Source organism: Octopus bimaculoides, chromosome 1, assembly GCF_001194135.2.
Source record: "Octopus bimaculoides isolate UCB-OBI-ISO-001 chromosome 1, ASM119413v2, whole genome shotgun sequence".
Taxonomy (NCBI): domain Eukaryota; kingdom Metazoa; phylum Mollusca; class Cephalopoda; order Octopoda; family Octopodidae; genus Octopus; species Octopus bimaculoides.
In genome coordinates this window covers 75,755,139-75,772,183 of record NC_068981.1, presented here as the reverse complement: position 1 = coordinate 75,772,183, position 17,045 = coordinate 75,755,139, and the positions used below count along the sequence as shown (strand labels likewise).

The 17,045-nt window shown below is 34.9% G+C and overlaps 1 protein-coding gene across 1 annotated transcript in view; it reads right to left on the bottom strand.

The window, feature by feature from the left end:
• Positions 1-137: 137 nt before the first annotated feature.
• The window catches only part of LOC128247641 (putative uncharacterized protein DDB_G0285119), a 289,172-nt gene continuing 272,264 nt past the window's right edge, over positions 138-17,045 (bottom strand). The window contains exon 2 of the mRNA XM_052967528.1: positions 138-268. Coding sequence (XP_052823488.1) covers positions 261-268 — 8 coding nt within the window. The 3' untranslated portion in view covers positions 138-260. The remainder of the gene's footprint in view (positions 269-17,045) is intronic.

Genomic DNA, 17,045 nt, shown 5'->3' with positions numbered 1-17,045 from the left:
ATATATATATATATATATAAACATGTATATATTATATACCATATATGTACAAAGATATAAACACATACAGGCGCGCAAACATTCACTCCATTTGTATAACATCTGGCAAGACATAATTACAAGAAGTCTTAATGTATCTCGTTCTCTGTAGAAAATGAAAGCACAAAGCAAGCTGTCCTACATTAGGAAAATTTCCATATTGATTTTTACCTGACAACAATGCTGATATTAACCTCCAGACTGACATGAAAGCATTACAGCTACTTACCTGAAATGAAAGAAAAACGATACAATCAATAGAAACATTAGAAATCAGTAAATGCTCTGCATTCACACACATATATACATAGATACATAGATACATACATACATACATACATACATAATATATATACGTATTTATGTACATACGCATCCTCACACATTTACATGTATATACATACACACAGGCACGCACGCACGCACGGACACACACACACGCACACACACACACAGATATATATATACTTATCAAAATATACCAGAATGTATCAGAAATACCAAATATACGCACTGCAATTATCAATGAATTCTACAATTCTCACACGACAAACGGATAACCAGACTAAGCATTAATTAGTGATGTATGTGAATCAAGTAATCTTTCCACAAAACAAAGAGAAACACTTAAAAACAGAATTAATAATAATAACAATTATTTATTGACGTATAAAGCCATATATTAATGACATTGGGGCAAATATTAAAATGATATATCTGAATGATATTTTCTACATATCAAATAGAACTTTGATTTGCATGAAAATTTATGTATAGAAACTTGCTAATCATAAGGATTTCTTTTTAAAATGTCTTAGATTTAGAGATTAAGTATTGTGGAATTTATTCACAAGTAGTGGTCGGTAATTATGTTTGCAACGATAAATGTTATAGTTGATCTAGCCGGCAAAAAGTAAAGTTCGGTAACTAAGTGTAATAGGGACAATTGATTGCTAATTTAGACTCCAGGTCAACAGTTCTTGACGAGCATTTTATTTTATCGAAATAAAGTCGACCTCAGAATATAAACATTTGTAACCAACACCACAAGGCAGCAATCCAATGATCTAGCAATGGTGACAATTCACAACTTCATAAATTGACACATCAATACTTACACACACACACACACACACACACACACACACACACACATATATATATATATATATATATATATGGAGAGAGAGAGAGAGAGAGAGAGAGAGAGAGGGGGAAATAGAGAGAGAAAATATTTTGTATCCTTATGAAGGCAATAATAATTATAATAGCTTCTAATTAAGCCCAAGGTAAGTAATTATTTTCAGGATAAGCGCAGTAGCTATTATTATCGACTGGTACTTTAATTTGTCGCTCTTAGACTCTTAGAGGGATGAAATGCAAGTGATTACAACGGTGAAATTTGAACCTAATACGCAAAGAGCAAGAAGAAATAGCAAAAGTTATTTCGTTCAACGTTCTGACGATTCTTGCCATCCACAAAATGTTTCTAATTTAGAAGCTAGGCAGGAAATATTGGTTTCAAATTTTGGCAGGTCAGCAGCTTTGGTGAGGATAGAAATCGATTACATCGACACCAGTCGTACTTATTTTCTCAACCTCGAAAGTATAAAAGATAATATCGATCTCGGCAGAATGCAAGATCAGATATATTGATGGGATGACTTAGTCGATACCTTCAACCCACTACAAAACATGTACCTTATGGAGAAATCATAAGCAAAGTTTCCAACTGTGTATTTGATCTAAGAATGTAAAGTATTTGGGATATAGTAACCTTTAAGGGGAACAAATAAGAGTGCCTAATAATCGATGTAGCAGTGCCAGGAGATCAACATATCATCATGAAAGAAAGAGAAAACGTTGATAAATATGGAGAAATGAGAACTGAGATCGCTAAGATGTGGTAGCTATGAGAGTCGAACTTAAAGGTTATCCCTATTGATATCGGAACATTGGGTTCAATACCACCCAGTCTGAAAAAAACATATGAAAACCTTAGAGATACCCTACAATCTAGATGTATTGCAAAAGTAGGCATTATTTGGAACTTCACGCATATTGAGTAAAGTACTCTCTGTCTGAGGTCATTGTTGTGACAGACAGTACAAACCTCCAGTAGACACAATATCTTCACTCAAGAACCTCACGATATTGTATACTGTGCAACATCTATAATAATAATACTGACAATGATAATATTAAAATGCCGTAAACTTGCCCAAAAGCACTACAAATTGTGGCGAGACGACCAGGTAGCGAAAGTTCTACATTGGAAACTGTGCGAAAAGTGGGGGCTAGAGAGCCGGAAGTCGTGGTAGAAGCACAAATCGCAGAGAGTGGCAGAGTCCCAGACTAACAAAATTCTCTGGGATTTCCCAATCCAAACAGATGAGGTGCTAGACCGGACCCAGTGGCGGTGATCGAGGTGCACCACATATGCTATATAGCTGACGCTTCATGCTTCTTTGACCCACGAAGAGTCAAGAAGGAAGACGAAATGATAGATAGATACAACCCTGTTAAGTACGAAATAGCCCGGCTATGGAAAATGAAGAAAGTGAACATAGTGCCAATTATTGTTGGATCTATTATTGTAACAGACAACAAAGATGACAAACTGGAAATGGCAGGGCAGGGTGGGGTACAACGATTTTGGCTGGAAAATTTCCCAGCACTTCACAGAAGAATAGCCACGCAAATGGATAAAATGATCAACAACGGTATACAAATCCCAAAGTGGCTGGCAAGTATCAGAAGGCATCAAAAGGGATATAAAGGAAATTGGAATAGAGTGCCCAGTAGAACTGTTACAAAAGGTGTGTCTCCTTGACACGGCTAGAATAATCAGGAGAGTATTAGATAGCTGGACGAATAGCATGGTACCGTAGGCTGCAGGTAGTAAGTCCGGTACGCATGCAAGACTCCAGGTGTTCCAACAAAACCTGTGATAAAGAGAATATAATAATAATAATAATAATAATAATAATAATAATAATAATAATAATAATAATAATAATAATAATAATAATAATAATAATAATAATAATAATAATAATAATAATAATAATAATAATAATAATAATAATAATGAGGAAAAAGAACCTTGGCGGAAAAGAAGATAACATAGAACGAACTACGAAAACATATCAACATCTTGGAAAGATAGAAAAAAAATTAGATCAAGAGGGCGAAGAAAGTAGAATGTATATATAGAGTAAAGAATAATGAGCTAACTGTGGTTCTTGAAGTGCTGAAACAAAGATCGCAGGCTAAAGTGACAAATATCAATAGATATGACCAAGGAATTAAACAATATAAAATCAACGGATTGTTCCAAGACCAGAAAAAGGGGTTTATCAACAGCTGAATGGAAAGGTTAAAAGCAGTTAGAAACCAGACGCTGAAGAAAATAAAAGGTCTTGGAGTGACATCTGGGATAATGAAAGAAAACATATCAAAGATGTTAAATGGTTGAATGAATCAATTTCGGAAAATATGAAGTGAAACAGCGCAATATTAGAATAACGACTGAAATGGTAACCAAACAGACAACAAGATACCAAAGTGGAAATGCCAGGGCTAGATGGGGTACAAGGATATTGGCTGAAACATTTCCAGTACTTCACAGAAGAATAGCCACACAAATGGATAAAATGATCAACAACGGTGTACAAATTACAAAGTGGCTGACCACAGATAAAACATTTCTTTGCCAAAAGTATCTCAGCAAAATCAATGTAGTGGATATTTACCGGCCTGTCAACTGTCTGCCTCTGATGTGGAAGCTGATGGCATGAATATTATCTAATTATGTGTATAACTTCCTGGAAATGAATGACAAACTGCCAGTGGAACAGAAAGGGTGCCCAAGGGAAGGCCGAGGGACAAAGAACCAACTTCTGATAGAAAGAATGGCACTGAACGACTGCAAGAAACTACTTACTAACCTGGGCATGGCGTGGATCGATTATAAGAAAAGGTATGACATGGTAAATCATTCTTGGATTTTAGAATGTCTGGAGCTGGTACAGGTGTCTGATAAATATCAAATTTTATTAGGTGATGAATGAAAAACAGGATTTCAGTTAACTTCATGTGGAAAGTTTTGGGTGGCGGTTAATATCAAGAGAAGCATATTTCAATGAGATAGTTTATCACCAGTGCTATTTGTCATTTGTATGATACCACTCACACAGATATTATGGAAAGTTACATCGGCGTCCACCTTGAAAAGTGGAGGAAAATTAAATCATCTGTTATATATGGATGATTTAAAGATCTTTGGAAAGACCGAATATAAAATAAATGGCCTAGTCTCAACAGTGCAGATATTCAGTAAGGATATCGGAATAGAATTTGGGGTAAAAAGTATGATATGCTTACAATATAAAGAGGCAAAGTAATGTCGTCTAATAGTGTAGGGCTACCCAACGGCTAGAAAATCAAGGATATTGAGACTAATGGGAATTTGGGATTACGACAAAATCAAGGAAAGTGAAGGAAAGAAAGTTTTAAGCGAGAATATCTCAGAAAAACAAAGTTAATTATGGGAAATAGACTCACTAGCAACAACAAAATCAGAACAATAAACACATAGGCTGTTACCTTAAATCGATACGGCGCAAGTGTTGTTAGATGGAAACAGAACGAACTTGAAGAAATGGACAGGATACTAGAAAAGTGATGACATTTTTTTTATCGAGGTGTCATCCACTCGGGACGATTGCCCGGGCCAGCCTGACTACTTCTCTCTATCCCTCCTGATTTTCCATTAGTGTTTTTAGGTCTTCAAATTGTCATCCACCATCTTCTGCACGCTGTTGTATATACATACGTCTTCCGTGGTCTTCCAACCGCTGTGGTACCATGATTTGTTGTCCACAGCAACACATTACTCACTAGTTCTCCTTTACTTCTCCAGCAGTGGCAATCAAACCTCAGTATTGGATGGTTGATGAGAAAGGTGGTACATTCCTGTATAACCAAGAGATGTTGAGCACTGCACGTAAAATTATGTGTAGGCACCGCCCGGCATGCACCTGAGTCTCTTGGTGAGAGTCCAAGTCGGAGATCCATATACAACCATAGAGTCAATAATTGCTCTGTTAATTACATTAACACTAATTGCAGCGAAGATTTACAATGCACTGCTACTCAATCGAATCCAACCTCAAATTGAAAGAACTCTTACGAGAAATCAAAATGGATTCAGGAAGAGACGCTCTACATCTGGCTGATAATTAACAAGGTACTACACCCCAAAAGCGACACTGATAGACGATGTGTGCCTAGAAACAGGGGTGAAAGCGGTCTCATAGGACGTAAGATGTAAGATGGGTGTTCTCAACGAGAAGAACAGTCTGGGATGGCACATCAAACAGCCGAGTGAATCCTTGCTTGCCGCTGTTAGAATTAACAATATAACATCTACCGAAAATGTGATTCACCCACAGTCATTTGAGAAACAAGCTGAAGAAGAAAGAGTAAACAACTAGAAAATGAAACCATTGCATGGACAATACCTCAGCGAAATCGAAGGAAAAGATAAGATCAACACTTGGAGATGGCTAAGAAAAAGTCATCTGAAAGGATGCACTCAGGCATTCATATACAGCGCCCACGAATAAGCTCTGCATACAAATTACACCAAGTTCCAAATATAGAAGTGTAGTGAATCGTACCTTTGTAGTATGTGTGTCAGCAGAAACGAAAGAATCTCATATATTGTGAGTGAGTGTAGTACGCTGGCCCCAAAACACTACAAAAGAGGCACGATGACGTGGCTAAATTCATCCACTGGAGGCTATGTGAAAAGTACGGCCTGAACAAAGCACGGAAATGGTACGAACACGAAGCAGAAGGTATCACCGAGAAAAGGGAACATAAGATTCTGTGGGATTTTGCAATCCGGTGTCACTACCTAATCGAGGCTCGGTGATCAGATATTGTTGTGGTAGATAAAGGAAAACCAGATCATAGATATTGCAATACATGAAGATGCAAGCATTAGTGACAAAGAACTAGAAAAGATTAAAACGATTGAAAAGAATGTGGACTATGAGAAAAGTGTGTCATTCCAGTAGTTATAGGGGCACTGGGAGCACTAACAACCACGTTCGAGAAATATATCAAAAAAATCAGAATTGTCTTGTGAGCAGAGCAAGCCCAAAAAACTGCTCTATTGGGGACATACATATATATTTTTGTATATATGTGTATGTATGCTTGCGTGCGTAATTTTCGTGTTTGCTTTTCTTTCGTGTTTGAGAGCAATTAAAATTCCATTACTGAATTGAAATTCTGTCTAATGTAGTCTACCGGAAGTGTGTCGCCATTCATTCCCTCGTCCAATATTAATTCGGATTATTGCACCTTTGCAATACATTGTTTGTCACAAGGAAAACATAAATAGTTCGTAGAGGTAATTGCCATATTTATATTGTATTTCGCTTTGAAAAACATAGTTTTAACTACCTTTGATGCCGTGTAAACTTTATATCGTCTCATTTCCAAAGTGCAGTCGAAGCATATCTAAAATCCATAATTGGCTTACCACAGAAAGCTAATAATGATGTATCACATTGCCTCACATTTGTATATCGTGAGCGTTAGTATGTTGACTTTATCACGAGATATTTCCATTTTTTATCCACTCCCCTCTAATATAACTATCATTTGAACTCTGTATTTAAACATTGAATGAGAAATTCATACACTGTAAACGACTGCAACAATTTATTCCACTCCACTACGGAAGTAAATCTAATAATAATCAATAAATATATGAATTTTAACAGATGATAGTCGTTGCAGAATGTAATCATAATTTATATCACCTGTACATTTTTTTATAATTCATTTTTCTCATGCAACACTAATATTAATAATACCTCTGCAATGTTAGAATTAGAATGAATAAAAAACAAGTTGTCGCTTCATTTCAATGATTGTGAAAGTACTGATAGATTTAACACGAAGTAAAGCGAAGTTTACACGCAAAATAATTCAAACAAAATTTCCAAGCATCTTTAAAATTTAATGTTTTTTTTTTTTTGCATTGTTTATAGATCGTTTCATTGCTGAAATGCTTCACGTGTTTGAAAGTGTCTTCTAACATCATAATTTTAAAATTATCTGTTGAAAACAAGAAACTCATCAACAAAGTTCTCTAAGAAACAGTATTAAGTGCAACAACTATTCTATATAGTAACAGCGATTGAAAGAAACTTAAAAACGCAGTTCCCATATGGAAACATAACAGTGCTGGTTGCTATACCTACCAGCCTTTAATAAGGATGCATTGCATTATAAGTTCATGCCACATTGTTGCCAAAATGTCTTTTGTATTTCGGTAGTGGAAGAATAAGTACCAGTCATGCTGAAAGTTAACGTCAGCGGTTGTCATTTACGGTAACCCTTGCTACACACGGACAAAACACTCATTAATATCTGTAACATCACAATCACTTCACTTTGAACTGGCGTTTATGCAACAATATACGTATTCACGCACGAGGACATACTATTTCATATGTAGATGTGTCAGGAGCGTGTCTTTATTCATATATGCACAAATATAAAACTTTTCGATAGTGTGAGTGGGAATGAGTGAAGTTTATGTTTTTTTTTTTTTATTAACTGAAGAGTTTCGATGCTGAACTTAGACCTGGATTATAGACGGTTCATATGTCGAGCACATATTGCACGCACGTACGTATATATACATATAATATACATACACACATGTATATGTATATATTCACATACTCACACACGTATATATATATATATATATGTGTGTGTGTGGGGGGGGGTGTATGTGTGTGTGTGTGTGTGCGTGTGCGTGTGTGTGTGTATAAATACAATGCATTCCTATTGCTCGAATTCTCAAAGATGTTCAGTAATCTCAGAGAGACAATAATCTTTAGAGACAACATTGCACACATCGGAATGCATAATCATCTTAGATCTAAGAAGAATAAACCATTTCTAGAGCAGATGATAAATCAGTGAACTGTAAAATATATGGATATGTGTGCACGATAATTGGATCTGAGACTTTAAACCCTGAAAACCATGACATTTCCTACTTAAGTATGTATACACACACACACACACACACGCACACACACATATACACACATATACATATACATACATACATTGTGTGTACGTGTGTGCGTGTGTGTGCGTGTGCGTGTGCAGGTGTATGTGTGTGCGTGTGACTGTGAATGGGTGCGTATGTGTGTGCTGGTGTGTGTGTGTGTATGTGTGTGTGTGTTTGTGTGTGTGTAATTATGATATGCATGTATGTATGAATGAACCTATGTAAAACGTTTACTGCAGCTAGATCATTGTAACTAATGCATGCTAGCATTAGAATATTTCGTACATTATTTCGTACTCTTATGTATTTATATTACACCAAATAGAGCGATATTTTACTTGTTCGTTTCTTTACTGTTCTACTGTCCGAGATTTGCCACGAGGATATGTTCAAAATTAGAAATAATACTCAAAGCTGAAGGTATTGGGTCAATTACTGACCTACTTTAACATAACTACTGCTAAACTGCTTCGGTTTGTTCGTACGAAGCAATCTACGTAATCTATATACATACGCGTGAACACAGACATACATGCTCACAGACACATATACCTACATATATGTGTGTATGAGTGTGCGTATATACGCATTTAGGCGTACACATATTTTGTGTATATACGTATGTAAGTGCGTGTGCGTCGTATTCTTTTTTCTTGTAGTTGGTTCAGTCATTTTGATTGGGGCCATGCTGGGGCATATATATATGTGTGTGTGTGCGTGTATGTATGTGTGTTGGTTTCAAGTTTCAGTACACGGCCAGCAATTCTGGCGGAAGCGGTAAGTCGATTACATCGACCGCAGTCCTCTGCTAGTACTTCTTTTATCGATTGCAAAAGTATGAAAGGCAAACTCGACCTCCACAGAATTTTAAATCGGACCGTATACGCGGCTGAAACGCGTTAAGCATTGTGCTTGGCATGTAAATGATTTGACCATCTCGCTGCCTTGGTTTACAAGAAAGTATTGGTATTAATATTATCATGTGAACCGTTAAAGGTTGAGCGCTGTCTTAGTATCCTTTGGGTAACTGAAGTTATTGTCGGAAACTAAAAAGTATACCCGCCTCACTTCACTCACATGCACACGCGCACACAAAAAAAACACACACATACAAATATATGTATATATACATGTAAATACGTTTGTATGTATACTAAACTCATATATAACCACACTCACATGTCTCATTTAATCATACGAGCCACTACAATTCGTTTTCACATGTAATATAAATATATATTATTAAATATATATCACACACACATATCTAAAACATGAATAGGAATCTATAGATTTGAACTTCAATAATATGGTTATGTTAAACGTGTTTCATGTATAATGAAGATTAATCATAAATAGATTATTCAGTTTATATTTTAATAATAAATCTCAACTCTACAAATTCTAGCTTTGATGTGAGTTAATAAACGTTTACCATTGTGGACATTGAAAATCACAACATACCGGCTAATTTGTAAGACAGTTTTTCTGATTAGCTTCAAATCAGTTTTAAAGGAAGCAGATATGTTTCATGTCCATATTTTTATAAATGTCAGAGTCCTACCCACGGCACTTGTAAAGCTTCTCACACAAACATTCATGTACAATACACACACTCCCGCACGAACACTCACATACACGTACACACACCTATATATATATATAAATTTAAATAATAAGAATGAAAAATTGAGTATTAATTTGATTAATATCAATTTAAAACCAGTGGCCTAGCATATTGAAAAATCTGAAGATTCAGAAAAAATTATATTACATACATATAAGAGGGATGACCACTAAGTGGGCATCGATTATGCTAGAAGTAGACCACCTATGGTCTGACCACTAAGAAGAAATTGTTCTCCAGAAAATTCAGCAAACGGCAGAACGTAAGCGAGCAAGACAAATGAAAAGATACAAAATGTAAAGATTAATCACAGACAGGTTTCGTTGTTACCACTTACGTAATTACTTACGTAATTTCTGCAACTATTCAATGTGATCGTCACAGCAATATAATTTCCAAAACTATACACGAGGTCATCCCTTTTATATGTATGTAATATAATTTTTCTGAATCTTCAGATTTTTAAATATGCTAGGTCACTGGTTTTAAAAGGATATGAATTAAATTAATACTAAATTTTTCACCCTTATTATTTAAATTTATATAACCATGTTCTCTAACCGAAAAATTCACTGCAAAGAATTATTTTCTGCAGAATTATTTCCACTATTTGGCGCGCCGAAACGAAGACTTTTGAAATATAACCCCAAATGTAATTGGTAGAATTATATACATGTCCAATCTCATGCAGACGTCTCGTGTATAGTTCTGCATATTATATTGCTATGACGATCATATTGAAGAGTTGCGGACAATTAAGTAAGTATTTACGTAAGTGATAACAACGAAACCGGTATGTGATTAATCTACGGGTAATTCAGCGATTCAATTATGGCTTCTAGGAATTTAAATTGGACTAAATGTCATATATAGCGAATTGTGGTAATAATTAGATATAAAGAGGTACGCATGGAAAATCCATCTTATAGGTACACTACAAGGCACAAATAGAAATTCACTTACAATTGGGCGGTTTATATTTAAGGCCAAATCACATGTTGATAATTATCAAATAATGAAACTCCCTAATTACCACTACATATGCTTGATAAGCATTACATAGTCATTAAAGTGACATAGTTCCTATTATTGTAAAACAATTTACAAGAGTATATTGGCACTCTATGGGTACAGTTAGTAATATTAGAAAAGTTACCTTAATTGAAATAATTTACTAAACATACTTAAAAGGCAATAAGAAATACCCTATGGTAAGAATGAAATACTAATCAAATCTAATCATAAAAATTATAAACAAAGGTATATGAACTCAAAGTGGTTGCAAAACATACTATTACAATCAACAGGCTATGCTTATATTACATTACACTCAAATTAGATTATTCCTATCCATAAATCTAATAATTTAAAATTATAATCATATTATATATTAACTCAATATATAAAACATATATTAAGTGGGTGCAGTCATACAAGTTCAATCAACGGGCAACACTTACTGTTCTATATAGTACAACACATTTATACCAATATCTCCTGGTAAGCCCAACTAACATAGTTCCACAAACAAACAGACACATACAATGTAATTGGGGGAGGGTGGACATAGAGTACAATAAAATAAAGAGAAAATAACATATAATAGAAAATAAAATAAGAAGTTGAATAAATCAAACATAGGGCTAATATTGATCGCCAATATGTAGGGCTAATAGTGTACATTAAAATGGGGAAAGGCAGTGGGTGGAGGAAAGAACAATAAGTTAGTAGCGAAATACGTCCAAATTCCAGCAAGTTCCGACAAATAATACATCTATGCTATAAAAAATGCTAGAGGATAAAGAAAGTAAAAAAGATAGGAAAAACTAAAACTAAAATTTAAATAAGATTTAGGATTGGAAGTAGTTATTAGCGGGTAAAAGACTATATGGTAAAAAATCTTTGTGTTCTCGGATCAGTTTTGGTAGAAATAATAGGCAATAATGCAAGGGGTTAGATGATGATAATATTGGGGTAAGGTTAATTTGTATAAGAAATAGGTAACAGATATGGCTGGAGGGGAACATTTGAAACTTAGGAAAAGGGTAAGAGGAGGGGTTGGTTATTTGAATACCTACCAAAGCCTCAGTTATTCCTAACAAAGCCAAGTATAAATTATAGTATGAAGGGCTACTATTATGGGAAGTATAAGTATTTCTAGTGTTATTTATATTTATCGAAAGTAGACTCCCTTTGTGCAGGCAAGCTACACTTCGCTCGTTTCTCAAGTTCACTAGCAGATTACATGCTGTTAGAATATATAAAAAAAAAGTCATTAATGCAAAGATAATATTTCCTTTTTTTTTCATTATACCAAGGTGCAGTAGCGAGGATCTCCAAATTTAGTGTGAAGCTAGTGTTACTATCTTTGAGCTCTCAAATCTACCTACTTAAACCTGTCGAATTAATTAAGTTTCTATTTATAAAAGAATGTTGGTGCGTGACTAGTCTTCATTTTGGGTTGCTCCAACATAACTCATATTCATTGACTGTGTTGTGACTGTACATTGGTAAATAACATCCTTAATTCTACAGGTGTTACCAAAGGCGCAATTATTCCTGTTCCCACAGTTACATAAGTTATGCTGTGAGACGGGAGATTGCTTCCTAGTGGGGTAGGATTAGGTCTATTGAGGTTAAAGTGGTTATTTTCGGTTCTCAGTGTATTCTGTACTAAGGTTAGGGTAGTGTTTATTGTTATTGTCTCTACTAATAACGTCGCCGATGCTACTTTTGTTTCTATTTGAGTAGAAAGTATCCAATTTGTTTTTATTATTCAGGTAGGATAAGCTCCCTAAATTATGTGTACTACTATTTATAAGTTTAGAACACCAATTATTCTTATCAAAGTGTCTATTTACAACGTTGAATAATTGCTTAGCTAAGTTCGTCCTTATTTGCATTGCAAAAGGGATTATACACCAGATCTTATCTACCGACTTACCAGTAGTTTCTTTGTGGATGGTGTGCTTATTGATATTATTTTTCCTTCGTCCATTGACCCTCGTATTTCTACTTAGTATGTAACTATTGTTTTTGTAGTTATACATACAATTACTAAATCTGGTCTTATTAGTGTCATTTGCTGTTGCTATCTGTGCATTTTTACAATACTTGTGTGTATGATCATGCGCAATAATGTTGCGGTTAGCATATTCCTTATTACTACTGTCCATTTCACGCTCGTGTTGGAAATATTTAATTCGTTCTCCATACCCCGCCTCCAAAAGTGCCTTATCGTACTTATCCTTATGACAATTAAATATGTCCTCATTAGATGAAAGATAGGAAATCCTTTTGCTAAAACCCATAATTAAAGCCCGTTTTACTGACTGTGGATGGTTACTTTGAAAGTTTATATTTAGGTTCTAATTGCTAAAAAGCCACCCTTTTAATATGTATATATAAGTTCCTCGTAAGGTAGTAAAATACGGTGCTTCCAATGAAGCATTCAGCTCTAGCTTGTCGGACTCCAGGTATGAGTACACACACACACACACACACACGCACATATGTACGCACAAACGTACACACGCACATACACATACATATGCATACATATATATGGAGGGATGATAGATGTATATATGTATATGTGTGCGTTGTGCTTGTGTATGTATACATATATGTGTTTGTGTATGTGTGCACGTGTTTATGTGTGTATGTGTATGTGCGTGCGTGCATAATCAATATGGGCACTTGGGTGTTGCTTAAAGGGTAAGATGATTATTCGAGATTGCTAGTAATGTCTATACTATAATTTTCCGCTGGTATATGAACGACAACTAATGTACTAATGATCACTGATATCCGCTAGCATTTAGAAGTGATATAGCGTTATCTCCGCGTCATCGGTGACTCACACAGCAATGCTAAGCTAATGATGAATCCTTAACACATCGTTAAAGCCTTTATCATTTATCGCTGGCAATATGAAATTTTCTTCTTGCCAATAAAATTTCGTGAGAAAATGTACTTAGAAATCAACATTAAATCGTTTACATACGTTTATATATACCCTTTATGATAACATGTTTGGCCATTGATATATTCATAAATAATCTTAATTATTTATAATATATCCTTAGTAATTATTTTACATTACTCTCTACTTATCTAAAGTTTCCTAACTCATATCTGGTGATTTTGACGTGGCTCGAGATTACCAATCTTTTCACATAAACGCTGTGCATGGCATTTGAAGTCAAAACTTGATTGTGTAGATAGAGGTAAAAACATTTCTATTGCCAGTCGGGATTCAAGCTAGCCGCAAGGTAAAGTCTTGTCTTGATTTCCATCTATAGGAATATTTCCCCTGACGAGGCGAATGGGTTCCTTAAGTTGTCCCTAACGCCGAAATTGCAATGGAGAATTAACCAATTATTTTCAAGTTGTGGATTCTATTTGCCATGTCGCCTGAGAAATAATATGAATGATATAATGGCGTTGTAGCGGTTTGGGCTACTATTTTTAACGTATAAGAGTTTTAGCCGTCTTTGTTATAATTGTGACTTCTTCATAATTATAAACATTTTTTTCTTCTTTATATTTTTATGATAAGATTTTTGGCCATTGATATATTCATAAATAATCTTAATTATTTATAATATACATTATTTACATTTAACGGATATTTGTCCTCATCTTGTTTGTTTTTAACACAACGTTTCGGCTGATATGCCCTCCAGCCTTTATCGGGTATCTTGGGAAATTTCAAACCTGGGTCCTCATTCATAAGGTATTTTTCTATGTTATTATTATTATTATTATTGTTGTTGTTGTTGTTGTTGTTGCTGTCGATGTTGTTGTTGTTGTTGTTGTTGCTGCTGCTGCTGCTGTTGTTGTTGTTGCTGCTGATGTTGTTGTTGTTGTTGATGATGTTATTATTATTATTATTATTATTATTATTATTATTATTCAGATGAGGGCTGGAGCGTATATAAGCCGAAACGTTATGTTAAAAACAAAGAAGATGAGGACAAATATCCGTCAAATGTAAATAATGTAAATAATGTACATAATTCCTTATCTCTTAAATTTAGAACTGTATTTATGATACATCCTTCGTAATGTTTTTACATTACACTTTACTTATATATATCTGTGAGTGTGTGTGTCTATCTTTCTATATACATATATTTATGTTATATTCTATTAAGAACGTACTAGAGTACAGTATAAAGCTCGCCCACCTTCAGATTTTTCTCTGTGTAATCTGTTAGTAGTATTATAATTACTTCTAGATTCGCGTTCAGGTTTCTGTTGCTGTGTGAATAGATAACTGAAAAACTTACACTCAGCAACACGCTTCACACACATACGCACGCGCACATACATACATACATACATACATATATTAACTCTTTCGTTCGTATTTCGAACTCGTCAAGACAAAATCTAATCAAACTGGTAAAAACAGAACGTTTAGTTGATAATTTATATAAATAGGATCGTTTTTGCTATGTTTCGAAGAAGTGAAGACTGTTTTTGCTTTTGTTTTTGGTAAAATGGATTGAGAGAGGTAGAAAGCAAAGAGGGGGAATAGATAGAGAGAGCGGTTTCAGGACAATCAAGAAAACGGAGAAAAAATAATAATAAAGGATAGGGAAAGGATAGATAGATAGGGAAATAGATAGGGAAATAGATAGATAGATAGATAGATAGATAGATAGATAGATAGAGAGAGCGAGAGAGAGGGGGGAGGTTCTTTTCAACTGAATGCGATCAATTCATTGAAATTTCATTACAAAGCATTTTTATTTTTCTCTTTCTCCTTTCTTTATTCTTTTCATTCTACGGCTATCAACATATTTGTAAATAAGCACATTTTCCGATAAAGGCTAGTGACTCTTCCAAGATGTCAATTTTAGGAAGTAAGGTGGAAGAAGTAAGAAAAGGATGGAGGGTGCGCTCAACACTGAAAAATTAAAAAAGAGTTCAAATTTCAAGATCCTATGAAAATGTATGAATGAAAGCGCTAATAAAGGATTTATTCAAAATTCTGACTGCCTCCTTTTTCTCAATATACAATATACGTACACCACTTCAAACTCTCTCTCGCTTTCTCTCTTTCTCTCTCTCCCTGTACACACACTCACATTCACACACATGTAAATATATACATTGTGAGTTAGAGGTTAACGTCCATGGGATAAATACAACCGTCTAAGGGATCAATATATATGTAGGCACTGCTGGTGCATTACCTATTTATAGGCCTTGCCATAAGGTTAACAGTAGTTCGTAATTTAAAATGTTATTTTAACTATAATTAAACTATGACCATTTAATACCAATGGTCAACTTCTAAGAGTTAATTGCTGCTCCATTTGTTTTCTTATCTTTCTCTCTCTCTTTCTCTCTCTGCCTCTCTCTCTCTCTCTCTCTATCTCTCTCTCTCTTCTCCACAATACCACTGAAAGTACCTTGCTTGGGGAGCGCGAGCTGGCCTCCACAAACAAATGGAACGTCTTCCAGTGAAGTGTGATTTCAGAGGCGCTAGTGCACCAACTTGACTGACACCGTCTGGTATGTTTCTGATCGGCCAACCAGTTTCACACCGGTGCCTGTCTCAAGGTAGTACCATCAATGTCGACTGGCACTCAGCTTTGCTGCTTCTCTGAGGATTGGCCTCAAGATCTGTAAGCCCCACAAACGCCGCTGCGGATCCACAGTGAATACTTTGGCCACACATTTGTGTGCCATTATAGTGCTGGTCATCTTCCAATAAAATAATAAAACATGATCTTTCATCCTTTCGGGGTCGATAAATTAAGTACCAGTGAAACACTGTTGTCAATGTAATCGACTGGTCCCCTCCCACAAAATTCCCGGTCTTGTGCTTTTAGTAGAAATGATTAAGGTGGCAAGCTGGCAAAATCGTTAGCACGCCGGACAAAATGCTTAGTGGTATTACGTCCATCTTTACGTTCTAAGTTCAGTCTGCCGAGGTCGATTTTATCTTTCATCATTTTATGTTTGACTTTTGTTTTACATTTGTACAAGTTGGATCCAAGTCTCACCCAGAGACCTGAAGAGACAACAAGTTAGAAGTTCATGTAGGTGTTATGCCTAGGGTACCATATATTTGGATTTGTACAGTTTTGTTCTAGTGAATGTTTAAGAAACCTATTGTTATTATTATTATTATTATTATTATTATTATTATTATTATTATTATTATTATTATTATTTATTATTATTATTATTATTATTATTATTATTATTATTATTACTATTATTATTATTATTATTTCTTTTTATCTCAGT